Below are 25,693 nucleotides of genomic sequence, written 5' to 3'. Positions count from 1 at the left end.
ATTCATGCTAGCGAAAAAAAAATTGGCCAGTCGTAACTTTGCTTGGTGGTGTGTGTACCTAGTGTTTAGAGTTCTTCTATTCTGATCTTTGCTGCCTGACCACAGATTTTGCCTTTTGACCATTCTTTTGTATTTCCCCTTTGCCTTTGACATACTTTGACCTTTGCTGCCTGACCTCAAACTTTGCCTTCTGACCATTCTTTTGCTTTACCCTTTTGCCTTTGATGTATCCTTGTGGTATTTAACCCCAGACTCCTTGAATCCTTTGTCTCACAGCTTGACTATTGTCAGCCTGCTACATAGCTAGGTACCTGGTGGAAACCCAGCAGGCCCAGCCAGATTGGGCATATGGGCTTTCACTCAAAATACTGACAGCTCACCACACCCCTGCCTCTGATTGAGCGGCTGTCACTCACAATACTGACAGCCCAGCATGCCCCTAATTCTATGGAGTGGCTGAGCTGTCACTCACTGCATCCCTAGAACACCATGAGTGGTGAAATCCTGACATATATGTGAGTATGCAACCATTGTGTTTAATGGACATGTCTGATATGAAAAACAAAGCTTCCCAGAAAAGTTACTCCAATCTAGGACTGGAGTGAGATATTTAATCATGAATTTGATGAGTAGGCCTTACCATGCCCCATGCCTCTGTAGTTACACCCACTATAACGGAGCTAGACTAATCTGCTGTGATAACACCAAAAGTTTTACACAACCCTCTGCTTCTCCAAAAGTGTACTACTTTTTCAGATATTTAACTCGAAAATTCTAGCATAAACACCTGTATTGGGTTCAAAATCCCTACAAAATATCTTCTTTATCTTTACTATATGAAATACACCAGTGTTAGTTTATTTTATACATTTTTTAATAGTATATGTTACAATTGTATTATTTTATATTCCCATTTTACATGTAAAATAAAAATAGTCACTAATTTAGTTCCAAACTAATGTCAGGGCTGAGACAATGGTGTAGAGGTGTGTGTTCATATTAAACCCTTCCCCTCTCCTTGATAACAGGTGCTGTACTTCACCTCTCCTCTTTCTACTTTTCTAGTAGACAGGTGTTGGCTGCAGCGAACAAGTCATGACTGCACCAACACTATTATGTCGGGGTCAGAACTGTCGCCTATACTTCTTCTGGTGTCTGATGCTACTTTTCAGCTTCATCCCAGTTCAAGGACAGCAGCTCCATGCTTGTAAGGAGGTAAGATGAATTAAGATATAGAATGAAAAAAGGTTTAATTAAATGCAAAAATTGCCTTGCACTTTACCAAAAAATACTTACAAAATGTTTTTTTGCATGGAGACCTGTAAAGGGTTAACGTGAGCAGGGTGTAGGTAGATTTGTAATTCTATTAAATGATATTGTTGTAGGGTTGTGTAAGCTCTTGGATGCCTGACAGCTGTTGGGACTCTCAGGGCTGTGCCTCGTGTGCTTAGCAATCTGCATGAGGAGCACAAAGAAGCTCATGGTGGTTGTACACCAATATTCCAGAACCTGAGCGTGGGACCACGCACAAAGCTGTGATATGGAAAGGCCATGTTAGAAACGGTGTGAAAATGTGATTAATAACGTATGTAGCCCAAATTGGAATCAGTAAAAATGTTGACTCCTCTCGCAAAAAAAAATCCCTCACTCGTCTCAATCAACAGAATAGTTTAAAAATGTTACGTTTCCTGGAAAATGTCACAAGGCAAAAGAAAATAAGAGTTTGTTTGTTTTGGTTTTTTTTCAATCGCTCTCAAATGCATACATTTTTTCTATGTTTGGTATTGTGGGATTGCACTGACCTGGACAATCATGTGTCCAGGTTATCTTTGCCACACAATGAATGTTGCAAATACAAAAGCCCAAAAGTAATGACCGAATTAAAAAATAAAAAAATTCCCAGCATTTTATCCCCCTCAGAAGTAAAATGAATGTAAACAACAAGCCCTCCAAAATCGTGAAATAAAAAAAAAAGTGAAATATTTCCTGGCCATGAAGGGGTTAAATACACAAGAAATCCATTGTTTCTCTTGCAGAAAATATATATATATTTTTAAACCATTTTAAATTTCACAGTAAAGCCCCCCCCCCCCCCCCCCCCCAAAAAAAAAAGAGAAAAAAAAAATTGTCTTACAGTTTAGAATAAACTCTGTGAACCATCTCTTCGGCTAATACTAGATGGAGCAGCCATAGCACAGCCAAATCCACAACTGCCTGTGTATCTTCCATGACTAACAGGAGCAAGATAACAGCTATTTCAACCACTACAATCAGATGCCTGGCTTTGTGGGTAAAACAGCTTTTCTGCAGAACTATGAACTCTACGTAAAAAATGTGCTCACATGAATTGCATTGTTGATTGACAAATGAATGTGCGCAGTCCGTCATGCTATATACCTACAGTATAGAGGTATTTAGTACATTGGTGTTGATGGTAAATGTCTGTTTGCATGATCCCCAGGAGAACCCGCACATGGAGGCCTGGTAACTTGCCTACTAGAGTGCCATATCGCCTCCACACACTGTAGAGCAGGTGACATGCACGTGCACATGCAAATGAGACAGACACATTTGGCTTCTGTAAACAGTATGGAAAAGGATGTGTAGAGAAAACACATTCAAATTTTGAAAAAAAAAATGTAAAGTTTTGTAAGAAGACGAATAAGAAATGTTACAAATTATCCAAAACACTTTGTGTAAGTGGGAAGTGACTGAGAAAAACTCCTGAAATGCCCGATACAGGATCTGGAAGCCAAATGAATGACTTCAGGTACTTTCACACTAGCATTTTTTACAATACGTCGCAATGCGTCGTTTTGGCGGAAAAACGCATCCTGCAAAAGTGCTTGCAGGATGCGTTTTTCACCATTGACTAACATTAGCGACGCATTTGCGACGCATTGCCACAGGTCGCAACCGTCGTGCGACGGTTGCACCGTGTTGTGGCGGACCGTCGGCTGCAAAAAACGTTACCTGTAACGTTTTTTGCTGCCGGCGGACCGCCATTTCCGACCGCGCATGCGCGGCCGTAACTCCGCCCCCACCTCCCCGCACCTCACAATGGGGCGGCGGATGCGCTGGAAAAATGCATCCGCTGCCCCCGTTGTGCGCCGTATACAACGCTAGCATCGGTACGTTGGCCCGACGCACTACGACGGGCCGAGTACAACGCTAGTGTGAAAGTAGCCTTCAGCAGTCAATACTGGCCTGTTTGTTGTAGAAATACTAGTTATTAGAAGTAAGAGAATGATTTTTGCAAAGCAATTTCTCACCAGCTTTAAATCCCACAGGTACACTCAGACTGAGGTGCCAAGGGCCCGCCAGTAGTAATGAATCTGGGGGACCTCAGTCCAGTTCCATAAAAAATGTAATTCACAAATGTACCTGTTTCTATAGCTTAAACTGGGCAGTTTAATTGAATGTTGACAGGTTTCCCTATGTAAAGACAAGGGAAACAAGTATTGTGTGAGAAACCACTGCTTTTATAGGTGGAGTTTGGGCCAACTCCTGCACAGAAGCCCATTGGGGAATTTGCCTGTTACCCTGTGGGCCAGTCCGAGGGCCTGTTGGTGCATGTCACAACTGTAACAGCTGGGCTATACACGCTGATGTACCATACCCATTGTAGAGCCTAATAGTGACCTGTAGCACAGTGTTTTTGTGCACTAATTGTAATGTGTATGCCGGTTTATCCCCTTAGTGACCGAGCCAATTTTGACCTCAATGACAAAGCCAAGTTTTTGAATTCTGACTAGTGTCCCTTTATGTGGTATAACTCTGGAATGCTTTAACAAATCTCACTGATTCTGAAATTGTGTTCTCATGACATATGATAGTGGTAAAATTTATTTGCTATGGCTTGCGTTTATTTGTGAAAATATCAGAAATTTGGCGAAAAATGTGAAAATGTTACCATTTTCGAAATTTTAATTCTTATACCCTTAAATCAGTTATGTCACACTAAATAATATTTTACCCTTCGCCATGACAGCACCCACTGGAGAGATAGGGATCCGCCCCAAGGAACAGGAAACCTACAGAGACATAAAAGGGGGCGGTCCCCCTCTCCTCCTCAGTTTAGGTTTCCTGTTCCCAGGGGACAGGATCTCTGGATTCTCCGAACTACAGACATACCTGGGCTAGAAGCATCCGCCTGTGCGGTTTCCGCGAGAACGGCAGGGGATGCAGTCCAGAAGCAGCGTCGGGGGAGACTCCGCTAGACGGCTCCCCCCTTGTCTGGCCGGCATGTGGAACGCCTGGTCCGGGAGGCCGCTCGGTTCCACGAGGCAACGCGGCAGATGTGCGGCCCTAAAGGAGCTCCAGACGCGGACCGGCAGGTATGAGGTCCGGGTTCTGAGGCACAGCTGCAGCGGCAGCTGGCACACCGCTCCATAGCGCAGGCCGGGCAAGATGGCGGCCGCGCGTGCGTGGTAGCGGTGGGAAAAACATCCCCATACTGCCCCAGGGCGGGTGAGCACTTCCGGGTCACCCACACAGCGGTGAGGGAAAGCGCGGTTTCGCGCATGCGCAGTACACCGCTGTGGGGTATGAAGGAAAAAAAAAAAAAAGGAAAGCTGACCGGATCTTGGCCTATAAAAAGGGGGAAGTTGCAAACGCACAGGCGATGCAACATGTCGTCCCCAGGCAATACAGTGGACCCAGCAGGTGAGCCAGCCAGCAAAAGGCTTTTTTCCAGTATACAGCCATGCCCTTTGGTCTCTCCACGGCACCCAGGATCTTCACGAAGGTAATGTTAGAAGTAATGGCCTACCTTCGCCAGAGAGACACCTTAATCATTCCCTACTTAGATGATTTTTTAGTTGTAGGAAATTCGTCCCTTCAGTGTGCGGAACGATTAGCTGACACTGTCTCGTCCTTAGAAAGCCTGGGCTGGATCGTCAACTATAAAAAATCCAGACTCATCCCACTTTCTCTTCAGACATTTTTAGGGTTCAATCTAGATTCCATAAAACAAAAATGTCTACTTCCCCAAGAAAAAATATCTCTTATAGAGGGTAAAGTAGTGGCGGCCATTCACAAGCCTCAAATGTCCCTGAGGGCAGGAATGTCCTTGCTAGGATCCCTCTCCTCCTGTACTCCAGCCGTTCAGTGGGCACAACTTCATACCCGAACGTTGCAACACCAGATACTTCGGGAACAGAGAAAATTTCTGGGGCACCTTGAATCAAAAATAACTTTATCCGAGAAAGTCTTATCCTCCTTAGAGTGGTGGCTAGATAAAAACAACCTAGCGGGGGGTGTCCCTTGGGTAATATCACCATCCCACACGATAACTACGGACGCTAGTCCCCACGGGTGGGGCGCACACATGGGAGATAGATTCTGCCAGGGAACCTGGGATAAAAATGAGGATTTATATTCATCAAACCTGAAAGAATTGAATGCGGTAAACTATGCACTGCGTCAATTTCTCCCACAGCTACGAGGAAGCCACGTCAGAATCTGTTCAGACAACACTACGACAGTGGCGTATTTAAACAAACAAGGCGGCACAAGATCAGACGCTCTAATGTCTTCCGCAAACAGTACCTTAATCCTGGCCGAAAAGCATCTGTTGTCCCTCTCGGCAGTCCACATCAAAGGAGAGGACAATCAACAAGCGGACTTTCTAAGTCGACACACTCTTCATCAAGGAGAATGGTGTCTCAATCCTCACATTTTCCACAAAATAACATTGTTATGGGGCAAGCCCCAAATAGACCTGTTCGCTACAGAACAGAACAAACAAGTCCAGAAATTCGCATCTCGGTCCCGTGCAGATCACCCGGACATTCTAGATGCTCTTCAAACACCCTGGCAATTCAAACTAGCGTATGCTTTCCCTCCGATTAATTCTGCTTCCACAAGTAATACGGAAGATCAGGGAAGAACAGGCCAGGATAATACTGATAGCACCATTCTGGCCCAAGAGACCATGGTTCTCGTGCCTGCGGTCAATGTCGGTGACGGATCCTTGGGTCCTTCCCTCAATCCCAAACCTTCTCTCTCAGGGACCTTTCTTCCACCCTCAGGTGGACAGCCTCCACCTGACGGCCTGGAATTTGAAAGGCAGATATTAAATTTCAGGGGGTTTTCAAAAGGCCTAATTGATACACTCCTACTTAGCAGGAAACCATCTACAACAAAAATTTACACCAAAGTATGGAAGAAGTTTCTTCAGTTCCATACTAGTTCAAACCCCTCTGAAGTCCCAATAAAATCTATACTAGAATTTCTACAGAAAGGGAAAGAGTTAGGTCTGTCAGTTAACACACTAAAGGTCCAGGTGTCCGCTCTGGGTGCCCTCTATGGCCATAATATTGCTGGTAATAAATGGGTATCCCACTTCATCACGGCCTGTGAACGAGTTACTCCTGTCCACATACCTAGGGTAGCTCCTTGGGATCTAAATCTAGTCTTGGACTCTCTAACAGAATCTCCGTTTGAGCCTATAGACACAGCATCTTTGAAACACTTGTCGTTAAAAACAGCCTTCTTAGTAGCCTTAACATCGGCTAGAAGAGTCAGCGACATTCAGGCCTTGTCGATAGATCAACCTTACCTTCTCACATTTCATGACAGACTAATCTTAAAACCGGACCCCTTATACCTTCCTAAGGTAGCAGGGAAGTTCCACAGGTCACAAGAGATACATCTTCCTACTTTCTTTAAAGACCCCTCTACTCCTGAAGAACAAAAATTTCATACTCTAGGCGTCAGGAGAGTAGTTTTGCAATATATTGAGAAAACTAGTAGTTGGAGGCAGAGTAGGGCTCTGTTCATATCCTTCCAGGGCAAAAAGAAAGGATATGGAGTCACAAGAGCAACATTATCCAGGTGGATAAGAGACGCTATCCGGTTGGCCTATTCCATGAAAAATTAAGAACCTCCGGAGGGTATCAAAGCACATTCCACCAGAGCCATGGCTTCTTCCTGGGCCGAAAAAGGGAACGTGCCAATCGAGGATATATGTAAGGCTGCAACTTGGTTGGCTCCTTCCACTTTCTATAATCACTACAGGCTTGACCTGTCTTCCGACTCTGACCTACACTTTGGCAGGACTATCCTCAGCACGGTGGTCCCCCCCTAGGTGTTGGTCTCTGGAAATCTCTCCAGTGGGTGCTGTCATGGCGAAGGGTAAATAGCCGGATTACTTACGGTAATGCTCTTTTAATGAGTCCATGACAGCACCCAGTCACATCCCTCCCTAATAAAAGCCAATGTAATTACTTCTATGAAGTTTATATTCTGATGACACATTGTGATGGTTGACTAACACTGGCGGTCCTCCGGGTACTCTGAAATTAAACTGAGGAGGAGAGGGGGACCGCCCCCTTTTATGTCTCTGTAGGTTTCCTGTTCCTTGGGGCGGATCCCTATCTCTCCAGTGGGTGCTGTCATGGACTCATTAAAAGAGCATTACCGTAAGTAATCCGGCTATTTCCACACGTCTACTTTACATCAGCACAATTTTTGAAACATAATTTTTTTTGTTAGGAAGTTATAAGGGTTAAAAGTCGACCAGCGATTTCTCATTATTACAATAACTTTTTTTTTTTTTTTTAGGGACCTTTTCACATTTAAAGTGATTTTGGGGGCCTATATGACAGAAAATACCCAAAGTGACACAACTCTAAAAACTGCTCCCCCCCCCCCCTTCCTCCCCAAGGTACTCAAAACCACATTCAAGAAGTTTATTAACCCTTCCGATGCTAAAGTTGTGTGGAAATAAATAAAAAATAAACATTTTAACTTTTTTTTAACAAAAATTTTACATTAGCTCCAAATTTGCTATTTCCACAAGGGTAACAGGAGAAAATAGACCCTAATTTTTTTTTTTTTGTGCAATTTTCCCAGAGTACTCTGACACCCCATATGTGGGAGAAATCCACTGTTTGGACAGTGGACGCCATGTCGCGTGTGGAGAGCCTTCATGTGCCTAAACAGTGACTCCATTTTGGAAACTAGACCCCTTAGGGAATTTATCAAGATGTGTGATGAGCACGTTGAACCCCAGGTGCTTCACAGAAGGTTATACAGTAACATAGAGCTGTGAAAAAATGAGTAAATATATAAAACACATTTTACCCACAAAAATGCACTTTTAGCCCCAAAGTTTTTATTTACACAAGGGTAACAGGAGAAAATAGACCAAAAAATGTGTTTTACAGTTTAGAATAAACCACTGTTGGAGTGCACGATGTGGCTCGGAAGGAAGGAGTGATGTTTTAGAACGCAGACTTTGATAGAATGGTCTGCAGGCATCATGTTGCGTTTGGAGAGCCCCTGATGTGCCTAAACAGTAAAAACCCCCACAAGTGACCCCATTTTGGAAACTACACACCTCAAGGATTTTATCCAGGGGTACAGTGAACATTTTGAGCCCAGAGGTACTACACAGAATTTGATAATGTTGGGTAGTCATATTGAAAATTTTCAATAAAATGTTGTTTTAACCCCAAATTTGTAATTTTCATAATGGATAGTAGGAGAAATTTCTTGCACAATTTTTCCTGAACGCAACTATATGTAGTCAAAAACTTCTGCTTGGGCACATGGCAGGAAAAGAAAGGAAAGAGCCTGGGATAGATTGTGAATTATATGTCTCATTAGAAGAGCCACCGGCATATGAGAATGGCAGAAAAGCTCTACAATTGACCCCATTTTGGAAACTAGCCCCCTCAAGGAATTCATCTAGGGGTTTACTGAGTACTTTGAACCCATAGGTGCCTCACAGAATTTTATGATATTGAGATGTGGAAAAATGAGATTTTAGTGGTAAAAATTTATTTTTTGCATGTGCTGCAAATTTGTCAGGTACACAAGGGTTAATAGGTAAAGCAGCAGAAATCCCTCCCCCCCCCCCAATGACTCCATTATAGAAATTGCACCTCTCAATGAATTCATCTACGGCTGCAATGACCATTTTGTAACATCCACGTCAGGCTTTATTCTGGAGTATTGCAAATCTGCCTGTCTAGTGTGCCCCCATACAGTGTAGCACCACATTGTGCCCGGCTTATGTATCTGGAGATATGCACCCGTAAATTAAGTGCCTTCTCTGTTACAATAAAGCCAAACATGTGGCCTCTTACTGTGGCTTTTTCATAGTGGGGCTCAGGAGGGGGCATTTGGATTTGTGAGCTCAGAATTCACTGGATTTTATTTGAGGGGGCGAGATCCATGTCGTTTAACCCAAATCTTTGTTCTACCAGTAACGTGGGAACCCCCTATAGTTCCAGTGACAGACCTGAGTGGATGCTGGTTTTTGTGTGGGATAAATTAGGGTTTTAATTGGTAACATTTTGGGGTACATTATTTGATCGCTTCCAGAATAAGGCGGAGATCACATTCTTGTGTTTTATGCTGAGCCCTTCCGTGTAAATCCCACAAAACTGCGATTCAGATGAAACCCAGACCCTCGTCATGCAAAACAGGCTCTGGACAGATGCCAGGAACCTCTTAGAGTTGGGAAAAGTCGAGCTGATACCTGTTTTAGAGAGAGGTCAGGGTCACTACTCCTCCCTGTTCTCCATAAAAAAGCCTTCCGGCAAATATCGGACCATCATAAATCTAAAGCCCCTGAATCAGTGGGTCAGGTACAGGAGATTCAAAATGGAGACAATAAAATTAAGCATCCAACTGATAGGGAGAGGTAACGCCATGTGCACTTTAGATCTGAGAGTTGCATACTATCATGTACCAATTCACCCAGATTACCACCAATGTCTGAGGTTCACTTTAGACCATCAGGGTTCGGCCACCATTTCCATGTTACTTGCCTTCCATTTGGCCTATTCTCAGCCCCTCGCATCTTTACAAAGATAATGACGGAGGTGGTGGCTTTTCCGAGGAGGCGAGGGATTATGGTGGTCCCCTAACTGGATGACATTCTGCTGGTAGCACACTTGGCTATCCTCCTCAATTAACAACTGGCCCAGACTATCAACATTCTAGAGGACCTGGGTTGGCAGGTTAACTGGGAGAAATGCGACCTACGTCCAGGGACCCAGAAAGTGTTTTTAGGAGTCCTCCTCTATTCTCATCACAGGATGTCTTCCCTGCCCCACTTAAAACTGGAAAAAATCAGAAGCAGGACCCGGGCATTGCAGAGGAAGAAGACAATATCTTAAGATATCTAATATGTAAAGCTGAATATGTGTGTGTGTGTGTGTATGTCCGGGATTGGCATCTTCACAGTCGCAGCTACAGCCACAAAATTTTGCACAGTCACACGTCTGGACCCTGAGAGCGTCATAGGCTATGTTTTGAGGCGAAATTTTAACCCCGCGCGGTCCAACTCGCCAAACAATTTTGCCCCAATCTACATAATGGGGGAAAAAAGTGAAAGGAAAAGTGTTGGAGGCAAATTGACAGCTGCCAGATGTGAACAAGGGGGACTTAAAGAATGAGAGCGATGGCGCCAAAGAGTATATACAGTACAGTTGCTAAGGTGGGGCACCGACATGGGATACTCACCACACACGGTGATATGAACACACACACAAAATGCGCCACACACTACCACATGCTTGAACACTTATACCACCCTCAGCACACATTTCACCACACATACACCAACCTCGCTACATAAAAGTCGAAACACAAAAGTTGCCACTCAAAACTAGCCATGCGCAAAGTTCGCCACATGCAAAACTAAGCTCATGCAAAACTAGCCACACGTGCAAAACTCGCCACACGCAAAACTTGCACACGCCGGCCAGTCTGAAGGCAAATCCAGTGTCCCCTTATCCAGGTGGAAATCGGTAGCCTTCCTCTAGTGCCTAGGTGTTGTAGTACCTTACTGCTGAGCCTCTCATAAGGTCCTCGCAACTGTTGTAGATGTTATGTCTCTTTCGCTGTCCCCCTGATGCTAAGGATAGGACAAACCTGTATGACTGATGGTCTGAGGCTTTTTACAGGGACTCCCACAAGTTGCCACTGTGCCTTCTGGGTATAAGGTCGGGCAGGTAACGTGGAATTAGCTGTCCTGCCGGTCTCTGGAGCAAGGCATGGAGACGGTTGCTCCCTCGGTGTTCCGGCTACTGGATCCTGTGCCTCAGAAGGAGGCAGCCTTTTGCAGGGCAGAACTCCTTCTGGTTTCCTCTCCTTTTGCTATGACTTCGTTTCTCACCCTCTACAATACAATTCGCTGTTCTTATCTCTTTCTTAGGATGCTGCCGCACGTCGGGCAGGCGCAGCTCCGTGGTCTTCTGTCTAGGCCTCTGACAGGATCCCACCCCTGTCAGGGACCACCCCATTAGCAGCTAGTCAATGTTCCTCCTTCCCCTCTGTCTGCCTGACAGGTACTGCCTGAGTGAAGCCCAGTCAGCTTCTGACTAACTTCCTATCCAGACCACCAGTTTTACCTACTTGTGAAGAGTACCATAATAATAATAATAATAATTATTTATTTACACAGCACCATTAATTCCATGGTGCTGTACATGAGAAAGGGGTTACATACAGGGTTATAGATATCGGTTACAGTGACGGACTGGTACAGATGGTACTGGTAATAAATCGGAGCATGGCTCCCCCTGGTGGACTGGAGTGTGAAGTGTGTTGCATGGTTTGTGATACCTGGTAAAGAGATCTCATTTATTGCCTTCAGACGTAACATCACTCCCCCTGGTGGAAGAATGACATTACTGCAATGACCAGGACCCTGGGGCACTATATATATATATATATATATATATATATATATATATATATATATATATATATATATATATATATATATATATATATATATATATATATATAATATATATTTTATACACTATGTTCCAAATTATTATGCAACTGACATTTTTATTGGATTTTCCTAAATGGTCGGTGCAAATGACAGTCAGTCTAATAAAAGTCATCACCCGTTAGAGTATACATTGAATTTTATTGAAGAAACCTCCCAATGGTAACAGTATAATCTCCAAAATGAATAAAAACGTAAAATGCACTGTTCCAAATTATTAGGCACAGTAGAATTTCTAAACATTTGATATGTTTTAAAGAACTGAAAATGCTCATTTGTGGAATTTGCAGCATTAGGAGGTCACATTCACTGAATAAAAAATCTATTTAACTTCAAAACATCCTAACGGGCCAAGTTACATTTTACTATAGGAACCCTTCTTTGATATCACCTTCACAATTCTTGCATCCATTGAACTTGTGAGTTTTTGCAGAGTTTCTGCTTGTATTTCTTTGCATGAAGTCGGAATAGCCCCCCAGAGCTGCTGCTTTGATGTGAACTGCCTCCCATATTCATAGATCTTTTGCTTGATGATATTCCAAAGGTTCTCTATAGGGTTGTGGTCAGGGGAAGATGGTGGCCACACCATGAGTTTAACTCCTTTTATGCCCATAGCAGCCAATGAGGTAATCTTTGCAGCATGAGATGGTGCATTGTCATGCATGAAGATGATTTTGCTCCTGAAGGCACATTTCTGCTTTTTATACCATGGAGGAAAGTTGTCAGTCAGAAACTCTATACAGTATACTTTGCAGAGGTCATTTTCACACCTTCAGGAACTTTAAAGGGCCCTACAGCTGTTTCCCCATGATTCCGTCCCAAAACATGACTCCTCCTCCTCCTTGCTGACATTTCAGCCTTGTTGGGACATGGTGGCCATCCACCAACCATCCATTTGGACCATCCAGGGTTGCTCGACACTCATCAGTAAACAAGACTGTTTGGAAATTAGTCTTCATGTATGTGTGGGCCCACTGCAACCGTTTCTGCTTGTGAACACTGTTTAGGGGTGGCCAAATAGTAGGTTTATGCACCACAGCAAGCCTTTGTAGGAACCTACACCTTGAAGTTCGAGGGACTCCAGAGGCACCAGCAGCTTCAAATATCTGTTTGCTGCTTTGTAATGGCTTTTTAGCAGCTGCTCTCTTAATCCGATGAACTTGCCTGGCAGAAATCTTCCTTATTATGCCTTTATCAGCATAAACACATCCGTGCTCAGATACAGCCACAAATCTCTTAACAGTACGATGATCACGCTTAAGTTTTCGGGAAATTTCTAAAGTTTCCATCCCATCACCAAGGCATTGCACTATTTGATGCTTTTCGGCAGCAGAGAGATCCTTTTTCTTTCCCATGTTACTTGAAACCTGTGGCCTGCTTAACCCCTTCACCCCCAAGGGTGGTTTGCACGTTAATGACCGGGCCAATTTTTACAATTCTGACCACTGTCCCTTTATGAGGCTATAACTCTGGAACGCTTTGACGGATCTTGGCGATTCTGACATTGTTTTCTCGTGACATATTGTACTTCATGTTAAAGGTAAAATTTATTCGATATAACTTGCGTTTATTTGTGAAAAAAATGGAAATTTGGCGAAAATTTTGAAAATTTTGCAATTTTCCAACTTTGAATTTTTGTGCCCTTAAATCACAGACATATGTCACGCAAAATACTTAATAAGTAACATTTCCCACATGTCTACTTTACATCAGTACAATTTTGGAACCAAAATTTTTTTTTGTGACGGAGTTATAAGGGTTAAAAGTTGACCAGCAATTTCTCATTTTTACAACACCATTTTTTTTTAGGGACCACATCTCATTTGAAGTCATTTTGAGGGGTCTATATGATAGAAAATACTCAAGTGTGACACCATTCTAAAAACTGCACCCCTCAAGGTGCTCAAAACCACATTCAAGAAGTTTATTAACCCTTCAGGTGTTTCACAGGAATTTTTGGAATGTTTAAATAAAAATGAACATTTAACTTTTTTTCACACAAAATTTATTTCAGCTCCAATTTGTTTTATTTTACCAAGGGTAACAGGAGAAAATGGACCCCCAAAGTTGTTGTACAATTTGTCCTGAGTACGATGATACCCCATATGTGGGTGTAAACCATTGTTTAGGCGCATGGCAGAGCTTGGAAGGGAAGGAGCGCCATTTGACTTTTCAATGCAAAATTGACTGGAATTGAGATGGGACGCCATGTTGCGTTTGGAGAGCCCCTGATGTGCCTAAACATTGAAACTCCCTACAAGTGACACCATTTTGGAAAGTAGACCCCCTAAGGAACTTATCTAGATGTGTGGTGAGCACTTTGACCCACCAAGTGCTTCACAGAAGTTTATAATGCAGAGCCGTAAAAATAAAAAATCATATTTTTTCACAAAAATGATCTTTTCGCCCCCAATTTTTTATTTTCCCAAGGGTAAGAGAAGAAATTGGACCCCAAAAAATGTTGTGCAATTTGTCCTGAGTACGCTGATACCCCATATGTGGGTGTAAACCATTGTTTGGGCGCATGGCAGAGCTTGGAAGGGAAGGAGCGCCATTTGACTTTTCAATGCAAAATTGACTGGAATTGAGATGGGACGCCATGTTGCGTTTGGAGAGCCCCTGATGTGCCTAAACATTGAAACTCCCTACAAGTGACACCATTTTGGAAAGTAGACCCCCTAAGGAACTTATCTAGATGTGTGGTGAGCACTTTGACCCACCAAGTGCTTCACAGAAGTTTATAATGCAGAGCCGTAAAAATAAAAAATCATATTTTTTTCACAAAAATGATCTTTTTGCCCCCAATTTTTTATTTTCCCAAGGGTAAGAGAAGAAATTGGACCCCAAAAAATGTTGTGCAATTTGTCCTGAGTACGCTGATACCCCATATGTGGGTGTAAACCATTGTTTGGGCGCATGGCAGAGCTTGGAAGGGAAGGAGCGCCATTTGACTTTTCAATGCAAAATTGACTGGAATTGAGATGGGACGCCATGTTGCGTTTGGAGAGCCCCTGATGTGCCTAAACATTGAAACTCCCTACAAGTGACACCATTTTGGAAAGTAGACCCCCTAAGGAACTTATCTAGATGTGTTTTGAGAGCTTTGAACCCCCAAGTGTTTCACTACAGATTATAACGCAGAGCCGTGAAAATAATTTTTTTTTTTTTTCTCAAAAATGATTTTTTAGCCCCCAGTTTTGTATTTTCACAAGGGTAACAGGATAAATTAGACCCCAAAAGTTGTTGTCCAATTTGTCCTGAGTACGCTGATACCCCATATGTCGGGGGGAACCACTGTTTGGGCGCATGACAGAGCTCGGAAGGGAAGGAGCGCCATTTGGAATGCAGCCTTAAATGGATTGGTCTGCAGGCGTCACGTTGCATTTGCAGAGCCCCTGATGTACCCAAACAGTACAAACCCCCCACAAGTGACCCCATATTGGAAACTAGACCTCCCAAGGAACTTATCTAGATGTGTTGTGAGAACTTTGAACCCCCAAGTGTTTCACTACAGTTTATAATGCAGAGCCGTGAAAATAAAACATCTTTTTTTTCCCACAAAAATGATTTTTAGCCCCCCAAATTTTTATTTTCCTAAGGATAACAAGAGAACTTGGACCCCAGAAGTTGTTGTTCAATTTGTCCCGAGTACGCTGATAACACATATGTTGGGGTAAACCCCTTTTTGGGCGCACGGGAGAGCTCGGAAGGGAAGGAGCACTGTTTTACTTTTTCAACGCAGAATTGGCTGGAATTGAGATTGGACGCCATGTCGCGCTTGGAGAGCCCCTGATGTGCCTGGACAGTGGAAACCCCCCAATTCTACCTGAAACCCTAACCCAAACACACCCCTAACCCTAATCCCAACGGTAACCCTAACCACACCCCTAGCCCTGACACACCCATAATTCTAATCCCAACCCTAATCCAAACGTAAATGTAATCCAAACCCTAACCCTAACTTTAGCCCCAACCCTAACTTTACCTCCAACCCTAGCCCTACCCCTAACCCTACCCCTAACCCTAACCCTAAACGTGACTGAAATACGTGGCACTGAAATATGTGATATGTGGCACTGAAATACGTGGCACTGAAATACGTGGCACTGAAATACGTGGCACTGAAATACGTGGCACTGAAATACGTGGCACTGAAATACGTGGCACTGAAATACGTGGCACTGAAATATGTGATACGTGGCACTTAAATACGTGGCACTTAAATACGTGGCACTGAAACACGTGGCACTGAAATACGTGATACGTGGCACTGAAATACGTGGCACTGAAATACGTGGCACTGAAATACGTGCAACTGAAATACGTGGTACTAAAATATGTGGCACTGAAATACGTGATACGTGGCACTGAAATACGTGATACGTGGCACTGAAATACATGGCACTGAAATACGTGGCACTGAAATACGTGGCACTGAAATACGTGGCACTGAAATACGTGGCACTATGACTGTCAGAAAATGTTCATTAAACGGTTAGGGGTGAGGTTAGGGGTAGAGTTAGGGTTAGGGTTTGGATCCCTTAATCACAATGATGGTGGTGGGTGGCTTTTCAGTGTGTTTTCTGTTTTTTTCGATAAAAATGCATGCGTTTTTAACGCAAACAAACGCATGTGCTTAAAAACGCAAGAAAATACTGCAGGTTGTATTTCTGAAAATGAACGCATGCAGAAAAAAACCGCATGCGTTTGAAAACGCGACCAAACGCGTACAAAAAAAACGCATGCGTTTTCAATGTTAAATATAGGGAAAAAACGCATGCGTTTTTTGTGCAAAAAACGCTGCAGACAAAAACGGAAGTGTGAAACCAGCGACGCTTTTTATAGCAAAAAAGTTTTTGCGTCTCCACATTTTGAGACCTATAATTTTTCCACATTTGCTCCACAGAGTCATGTGAGGTCTTGTTTTTTGCGGGACGAGTTGACGTTTTTATTGGTAACATTTTCGGACACGTGACCGTTTTTGATCGCTTTTTATTCCGATTTTTGTGAGGCAGAATGACCAAAAACCTGCTATTCATGAATTTCTTTTGGGAGAGGCGTTTATACCGTTCCGGGTTTGGTAAAATTGATAAAGCAGTTTTATTCGTCGGGTCAGTACGATTACAGCGATATCTCATTTATATCATTTTTTTTATGTTTTGGCGCTTTTATACGATAAAAACTATTTTATAGAAAAAATAATTATTTTGGTATCGCTTTATTCTCAGGACTATAACTTTTTTATTTTTTTGCTGATGATGCTGTATGGCGGCTTGTTTTTTGCGGGACAAGATGACGTTTTCAGCGGTACCATGGATATTTATATCAGTCTTTTTGATCGCGTGTTATTCCACTTTTTGTTCGGCGGTATGGTAATAAAGCGTTGTTTTTTGCCTCGTTTTTTTTTTTTTTTTTTCTTACGGTGTTTACTGAAGGGGTTAACTAGTGTGGCAGTTTTATAGGTTGGGTCGTTACGGACGTGGCGATACTAAATATGTGTACTTTTATTGGTTTTTTTTTTTAAATTTAGATAAAGAAATGTATTTATGGGATTATTTTTTTTTTTTTTTTTTCATTATTTTGGAATATTTTTTTTTATTTTTTTTTACACATTTGGAAATTTTTTTTTTTTACTTTTTTACTTTGCCCCAGGGGGGGACAATACAGATCGGTGATCTGTCAGTTTGCATAGCACTCTGACAGATCACCGATCTGCGAGAAGTGCAGGCTGCTTCACAGTGCCTGCTCTGAGCAGGCTTCTGTGAAGCCACCTCCCTCCCTGCAGGACCCGGATCCGCGGCCATCTTGGATCCGGGTCTGGAGCAGGCAGGGAGGGAGGTAAGACCCTCGCAGCAACGCGATCACATCGCGTTGCTGCGGGGGGCTCAGGGAAGCCCGCAGGGAGCCCTCTCCCTGCGCGATGCTTCCCTGCATCGCCGGCACATCGCGATCATGTTTGATCGCGGTGTGCCGGGGGTTAATGTGCCGGGGGCGGTCCGTGACCGCTCCTGGCACATAGTGCCGGATGTCAGCTGCGATATGCAGCCGACACCCGGCCGCGATCGGCCGCGCTCCCCCCGTGAGCGCGGCCGATCGGCTATGACGTACTATCCCGTCGGCGGTCATACGGGCCCACCCCACCTCGACGGGATAGTACGTCAAATGTCGGGAAGGGGTTAATAATGTGGAACATCATTTTTAAGTAGTTTTCCTTTAGTGAGAACCACCTGGAAAACCAATTATCACATGTGTTTAAGATTGATTTCAGATATATATATATATATATATATATATATATATATATATATATATATATATATATATATATATATATATATATATATATATATATATATATATATATATATATATATATATATATATATATATATATATATATATATATACACATATACACTCACTGGCCACTTTATTAGGTACACCTGTCCAACTTCTTGTTAACACTTAATCTCTAATCAGCCAATCACATGGCGGCAACTCAGTGCATTTAGGCATGTAGACATGGTCAAGACAATCTCCTGCAGTTCAAACCGAGCATCAGTATGGGGAAGAAAGGTGATTTGAGTGCCTTTGAACGTGGCATGGTTGTTGGTGCCAGAAGGGCTGGTCTGAGTATTTCAGAAACTGCTGATCTACTGGGATTTTCACGCACAACCATCTCTAGGGTTTACAGAGAATGGTCCGAAAAAGAAAAAAAATCCAGTGAGCGGCAGTTCTGTGGGCGGAAATGCCTTGTTGATGCCAGAGGTCAGAGGAGAATGGGCAGACTGGTTCGAGCTGATAGAAAGGCAACAGTGACTCAAATCGCCACCCGTTACAACCAAGGTAGGCCTAAGAGCATCTCTGAATGCACAGTGCGTCGAACTTTGAGGCAGATGGGCTACAGCAACAGAAGACCACACCGGGTACCACTCCTTTCAGCTAAGAACAGGAAACTGAGGCTACAATTTGTACAAGCTCATCGAAATTGGACAGTAGAAGATTGGAAAAACGTTGCTTGGTCTGATGAGTCTCGATTTCTGCTGCGACATTCGGATGGTAGGGTCAGAATTTGGCGTAAACAACATGAAAGCATGGATCCATCCTGCCTTGTATGGAGCATCTTTGGGATGTGCAGCCGACAAATCTGCAGCAACTGTGTGATGCCATCATGTCAATATGGACCAAAATCTCTGAGGAATGCTTCCAGCACCTTGTTGAATCTATGCCACGAAGAATTGAGGCAGTTCTGAAGGCAAAAGGGGGTCCAACCCATTACTAGCATGGTGTACCTAATAAAGTGGCCGGTGAGTGTGTGTATATATATATATATATATTTATATTATACAATGCCTACAAGTAGTATTCAACCCCCTGCAGATTTAGCAGGTTTAATAAGATGCAAATAAGTTAGAGCCTTCAAACTTCAAACAAGAGCAGGATTTATTAACAGATGCATAAATCTTACAAACCAAAAAGTTTTGTTGCTCAGTTAAATTTTTATAAATTTTAAACATAAGTGTGGGTCAATTATTATTCAACCCCTAGGTTTAATGTTTTGTGGAATAACCTTTGTTTGCAAATACAGCTAATAATCGTCTTTTATAAGACCTGATCAGGCCGGCACAGGTCTCTGGAGTTATCTTGGCCCACTCCTCCATGCAGATCTTCTCCAAGTTATCTAGGTTCTTTGGGTGTCTCATGTGGACTTTAATCTTGAGCTCCTTCCACAAGTTTTCAATTGGGTTAAGGTCAGGAGACTGACTAGGCCACTGCAACACCTTGATTTTTTTGCCTCTTGAACCAGGCCTTGGTTTTATTGGCTGTGTGCTTTGGGTCGTTGTCTTGTTGGAAGATGAAATGACGACCCATCTTAAGATCCTTGATGGAGGAGCGGAGGTTCTTGGCCAAAATCTCCAGGTAGGCCGTGCTATCCATCTTCCCATGGATGCGGACCAGATGGCCAGGCCCCTTGGCTGAGAAACAGCCCCACAGCATGATGCTGCCACCACCATGCTTGACTGTAGGGATGGTATTCTTGGGGTCGTATGCAGTGCCATCCAGTCTCCAAACGTCACGTGTGTGGTTGGCACCAAAGATCTCGATCTTGGTCTCATCAGACCAGAGAACCTTGAACCAGTCAGTCTCAGAGTCCTCCAAGTGATCATGAGCAAACTGTAGACGAGCCTTGACATGACGCTTTGAAAGTAAAGGTACCTTACGGGCTTGTCTGGAACGGAGACCATTGCGGTGGAGTACGTTACTTATGGTATTAACTGAAACCAATGTCCCCACTGCCATGAGATCTTCCCGGAGCTCCTTCCTTGTTGTCCTTGGGTTAGCCTTGACTCTTCGGACAAGCCTGGCCTCGGCACGGGAGGAAACTTTCAAAGGCTGTCCAGACCGTGGAAGGCTAACAGTAGTTCCATAAGCCTTCCACTTCCGGATGATGCTCCCAACAGTGGAGACAGGTAGGCCCAACTCCTTGGAAAGGGTTTTGTACCCCTTGCCAGCCTTGTGACCCTCCACGATCTTGTCTCTGATGGCCTTGGAATGCTCCTTTGTCTTTCCCATGTTGACCATGTATGAGTGCTGTTCACAAGTTTGGGGAGGGTCTTAAATAGTCAGAAAAGGCTGGAAAAAGAGATAATTAATCCAAACATGTGAAGCTCATTGTTCTTTGTGCCTGAACTACTTCTTAATACTTTAGGGGAACCAAACAGAACTCTGGTGGGTTGAGGGGTTGAATAATAAATGACCCTCTGAAAAGACTTTTCACAATTTAAAGAAAAAATAAACAAAGAAATAACATTCTTTTTTGCTGCAGTGCATTTCACACTTCCAGGCTGATCTACAGTCCAAATGTCACAATGCCAAGTTAATTCCAAATGTGTAAACCTGCTAAATCTGCAGGGGGTTGAATACTACTTGTAGGCACTGTATACTGTGTGTGTGTGTGTGTGTGTGTGTGTATATATATATATATATATATATATATATATATATATATATATATATAATCATATTTACTGTGCTAGGCTCAAAAAATGTCTGGTTTCCTATGGGATAGGTGGTAAAAAATCGGCGGGCACACACGTGATCATAGTGCCATGCAATTTATTTTTTTCCCGCACCCATTGACTTTGGCGACTGTGATCTGAAGCTCGCATCCACTTTCAGCATGCTGCAATATTTATTTATTTTTTTTATTCGATTTGCATTTGTCCGGTTTCAATGTGACCCCTTAGAATGGAAGTATCTCTCTGATTACTTATTTCTGGTTAAAATTGTTCCATGGGAATTGTCTACATTTTGTCAGTAGCTGGCATTAGTTATCAAGCTCATCAGGAACTGTGTACTCTTCACTTTTGCATCCTCCTCCATGTGGCACCATCTGTTCATGTAGACGTTAAAATGTCCTTTCTAAGAAAACACCTCAATTGTTTGTCTTTTTCTGAGTCATCAAGGTCATAAGTAATCCGTTAATCTAAACCAGGATATACAGGTACAGAATGTAATACATTATATTGTAGATTTTGTGAAAGTGCTGTATGTACGGTACTCTTGCCATGGCTTAAAAAATGTTTTTGCTTTGTTAAAAAAAAAAATTTCTGTGCATTAACACATGAGCATTTTTTTTTCTATAAAGAAGCCTTTGTAAAAACTAAATACCGTAAATGCTCTGCCTAGAACATACAGAATTGAGAGTGATGACCAAACCGAATATAGAAAGCGTAGGGTTTTATTGCCTTGAAACAATGCAGTGTTTGGTTTTTTTTTCCTAAAAAAAACGCTGTGTGATACTGACCTTAACCAAATAATGGCTGTTAGGTGGTTTAGCGCAAATGGTGTATGTTGCAAGTTAATGGTTGAAGAAATCTGTTCAAACATCTATATACTTTTAAAATGGGTTTAGTATAATTAGAAGATTAAAATTGTTTAGTAAAATGATTGCTGAGATGAGACTTGAAGGGAACCAGTTATCTACTGTCACACTATGAGTATTTGTTCCGCTCTTGGTTTTCACTTACAATTACTGAGGTAAAATACTGAACAATCTGAGGAAAAGTACAATAGAAACACGTCACCTCTTCTGTAGTTATCACCCACTCCAGGTTTTGGCTTACAAATACTGAGGTAATATACAAACCAAATGCTGAACGTGTGAATGTGGCCTTGTGTTGAGAAAGGTATCCGATCTGCAGGCAGGAAGTTATAGGGCAGAAGAAGTTGAACAAATTTCTATACATATTGGACATATTGGTACATATCGGATGGAAAAGCTTCAAGAAAACATCATGAATCTTTGGAATCCCTGTTTTTTGTATCCATTCAGTAGCAATTGATGGTCTTCCATGTATAACTGTGCATATAGAAATAGCTGTCAATCGCCTGAGTAGGATTGCCCATAAATGCATACATCTGGAATTTTAATATATAAATTTAAATGTTACACTTTAATCTTTTCTCCCAACCAATAAATGAATCTACCCAGCTTCTCTTTACCATGCTATAGACAGATGGACTTTGCAACTGGAGCTGTTCAGAAACTATTATTAAACATAAAATCGGCACGAATATGGCACATTCGAATTCGGGAATAGTTTTCCAAACATTCACTTATCTCTATTTACAACCTGATAGGTTCCCTTTAATTAACATGCAGAAATATATAGGTCATTTCAGAGATCCCTCAAGATCGTTTCATTTCCTGCACTGTAGTCACAGCACTACTACTTTGCCTGGAAGAGAGATGTCTACACAAAGTCCAATTTCAATATGTCAATACTGGTTCCCTTATGTACCTTATGTCCCCTAATAATGCAATTTAGAGCCAAAGACACCGTATGCACATGCAAAAGGTAAAATCTACATATCTATGGTTGACGCACAAACTATATATATTTGACAGACCTGACCCTATGCCAGATCTGATGAACTTTGTGTGAATTTGTATTATTGAGTCAATATAGAAGACGTTTGTAAGAATTGTCTTCGTGAACATTTTAAGGTTAGTTGATCTCTAAATTGGACACTTTAACGACCACCTGTTGTTAAGGAGTTAAAGGCCCTTATTACTGATTGCCGTTTTAAAACACTATAAGAAATAATTGTAAAGCATCCCTCAGCAAGCAAAAATCCCACGGGTGGCAGCTGTACATGACAACCGATACCCTGCAGCATCAGCCTTGACAGGTTTTGAAACCAATTGGGACCAAATAACTTCTTAAATACCACTGTTCGTCGTGACAGCAGCATTTAAGTTGCTAAAAAGGAGGTTAAAGGATCCCGTTTGACACCATCAGCCCCTGAAATCATAATTGCGTGTGCTGATAGTTGCCATGATACCCCAAGGTCATCTGATAACTAGAGATGAGGAAGGAGGGGAGTTTCCAGAACGTCCATCCAGTTTAAGAAAAATTTCAATTTTATTTGAACATTTAAATAAAACATTTTAAAAAAGAGAGAGAGACTCTCTGCCTGACGCGTTTCTGGCGCACCACAACACCCTTAGGGTACCGTCTCACAGTGGCACTTTGGTCGCTACGACGGCAAGATCCGTGACGTTCCAGCGATATACATACGATCTCGCTGTGTCTGACACGCAGCAGCGATCAGGGACCCCGCTGAGAATTGTACGTCGTAGCAGATTGTTTGAAACTTTCTTTCGTCGCTGGATCTCCCGCTGTCATCGCTGGATCGGCGTGTGTGACGCTGATCCAGCGATGTGTTCGCTTGTAACCAGGGTAAACATCGGGTTACTAAGTGCAGGGCCGCGCTTAGTAACCCGATGTTTACCCTGGTTACCATTGTAAATGTAAAAAAAAAAAAAAATTCCATACTCACATTCCGGTGCCTGTCACGTCCCCCGCCATCTGCTTCCCGCACTGACTGTGAGCGCCGGCCGTAAAGTAAAAGCAGAGCACAGCGGTGACGTCACCGCTGTGCTTTACGGCCGGCACTGACAGTCAGTGCGGGAAGCCGCCGGCGGCGGACGTGACAGACATCAGAAGGTGAGTATGTAGTGTTTTTTTTTTTTTTTTCTACATTTACAATGGTAACCAGGTTAAACATCGGGTTACTAAGCGCGGCCTTGAGCTTAGTAACCCGATGTTTACCCTGGTTACCCGGGGACTTCGGCATCATTGGTCGCTGGAGAGCTGTCTGTGTGACAGCTCTCCAGCGACCACACAACGACTTACCAACGATCACGGTCAGGTCGTATCGCTGGTTGTGATCGTTGGTAAATCGTTTAGTGTAACGGTACCCTTAGTCATAGGATCTAATACAAGATTAATGGACAGGTTTATATATAACAAGGAACCAATTACAAGCATGGCAACTAATGACATTGGAAAAACAGCTGGAGACACACAGCATAAATCTCTCCTTTCAAAGCATATCAAAATTACATAAATTTGTGACTGTATTACCGCATAGTTTTAATAGATGTCTTTCAATTTAATAGAAATAAAATAGGAATGACCGCATCAGAGTTTCTTTCCTTTCCTTTCCTTTTTTCTTTCCTTTTTTCTTTCCTTTTTTCTTTCCTTTTTTCTTTCCTTTTTTCTTTCCTTTTTTCTTTCCTTTTTTCTTTCCTTTTTTCTTTCCTTTTTTCTTTCCTTTTTTCTTTCCTTTTTTCTTTCCTTTTTTCTTTCCTTTTTTCTTTCCTTTTTTCTTTCCTTTTTTCTTTCCTTATTTCTTTCCTTATTTCTTTCCTTTTTTCTTTCCTTTTTTCTTTCCTTTTTTCTTTCCTTTTTTCTTTCCTTTTTTCTTTCCTTTTTTCTTTCCTTTTTTCTTTCCTTTTTTCTTTCCTTTTTTCTTTCCTTTTTTCTTTCCTTTTTTCTTTCCTTTTTTCTTTCCTTTTTTCTTTCCTTTTTTCTTACCAGCAGGTATGGCACCCACCAGCTATATTCAATTGCAACTGTTTATGATATATGTCTCAAGTTGTCAAGCTCCAACTTTTCCCTCTCCCCCCCCCCCCCCCCCCCCATCCACAGACCCTTATTGATAACTAGAAATGAGCGGATTTGTTCAGAAAACGTTCACCAATCTCAAATTTGGCATGAGCCTAGCACATTCAGATTCTGTTTCCCGAGCATTTTTCCTCAGTCGGCAAAATTTGGTCACAGTTTGGTAAATGATCACGTTTCCACTGCTGCTTTTTTCACATTGTCTAGAATTGTGGTGATGAATGATGATCAGGTGGGATGGGGGCGATGTGTTTTATGAGGGGAGGGGGTGTGCCTATGTAAGGAGGAAGACCGAGCAGCAGGTACCTGCATCATACTGGGTCTGGAACTGCTGAGGCTGTGTCCTATGTTGCCTGGGAGGATAGTATTGGGGACTGAACAGGCCCCGTGACTCGGGGAGAGGGGGCTAGGCTAAGCCGGGCGGTGAGGGGAGAGCGCGTGAAGTAGCACACAGTTTCCCGTCGTCGGTGAGAGTGCAGCAGTGTGTGCCGCGCGCTCTGCACCCAGCGCAGCAGAGCCAAGACGTGCCGCACCAGGCTTATCCGAACAATCAAGCAGCACAGGGACCGAGAAGGGCGCCCGGATAAATGTTGGACAGTGCTTGTACGGAGAAGTGTGGGCCTGTTACAGGACATGGAGGCTTATGGACTAGGGGCTCAGCGAGTAAAACCGGAGACCGACCACTGGGGCCAAAAGTCAGACCACTGACAAAGGACCCCAGCTCAGGACTCTATGCTGGCCGTTGCTGGTACTACAACCCCAATTGGACGGTATATCAAGGAGGACAAAGCGGGAGTCACAATAAGTGCTTTTTAAACCTTGTCGCATTAATCCTTGTTCTCCTTTTAGTTCTTATTTACTAACTCCCTGCGAGGAGATTACATTCATCTTTGCTGTTAAATTAAATAATATTGTTATACCGCATTTGTAGGGACAAGAGCCAAGCTAGCGGTCTCTCCTG

General features: G+C 42.8%; 1 protein-coding gene across 1 annotated transcript in view; it reads left to right on the top strand.

Moving 5' to 3' along the window:
- Window positions 1-1,047: 1,047 nt before the first annotated feature.
- The window catches only part of ELAPOR1 (endosome-lysosome associated apoptosis and autophagy regulator 1), a 383,078-nt gene continuing 358,432 nt past the window's right edge, over window positions 1,048-25,693 (top strand). The window contains exon 1 of the mRNA XM_077295410.1: window positions 1,048-1,215. Coding sequence (XP_077151525.1) covers window positions 1,096-1,215 — 120 coding nt within the window. The 5' untranslated portion in view covers window positions 1,048-1,095. The remainder of the gene's footprint in view (window positions 1,216-25,693) is intronic.

Source organism: Ranitomeya variabilis, chromosome 3, assembly GCF_051348905.1.
Source record: "Ranitomeya variabilis isolate aRanVar5 chromosome 3, aRanVar5.hap1, whole genome shotgun sequence".
Lineage (NCBI taxonomy): Eukaryota > Metazoa > Chordata > Amphibia > Anura > Dendrobatidae > Ranitomeya > Ranitomeya variabilis.
This window is presented reverse-complemented; position numbering and strand designations above follow the sequence as displayed.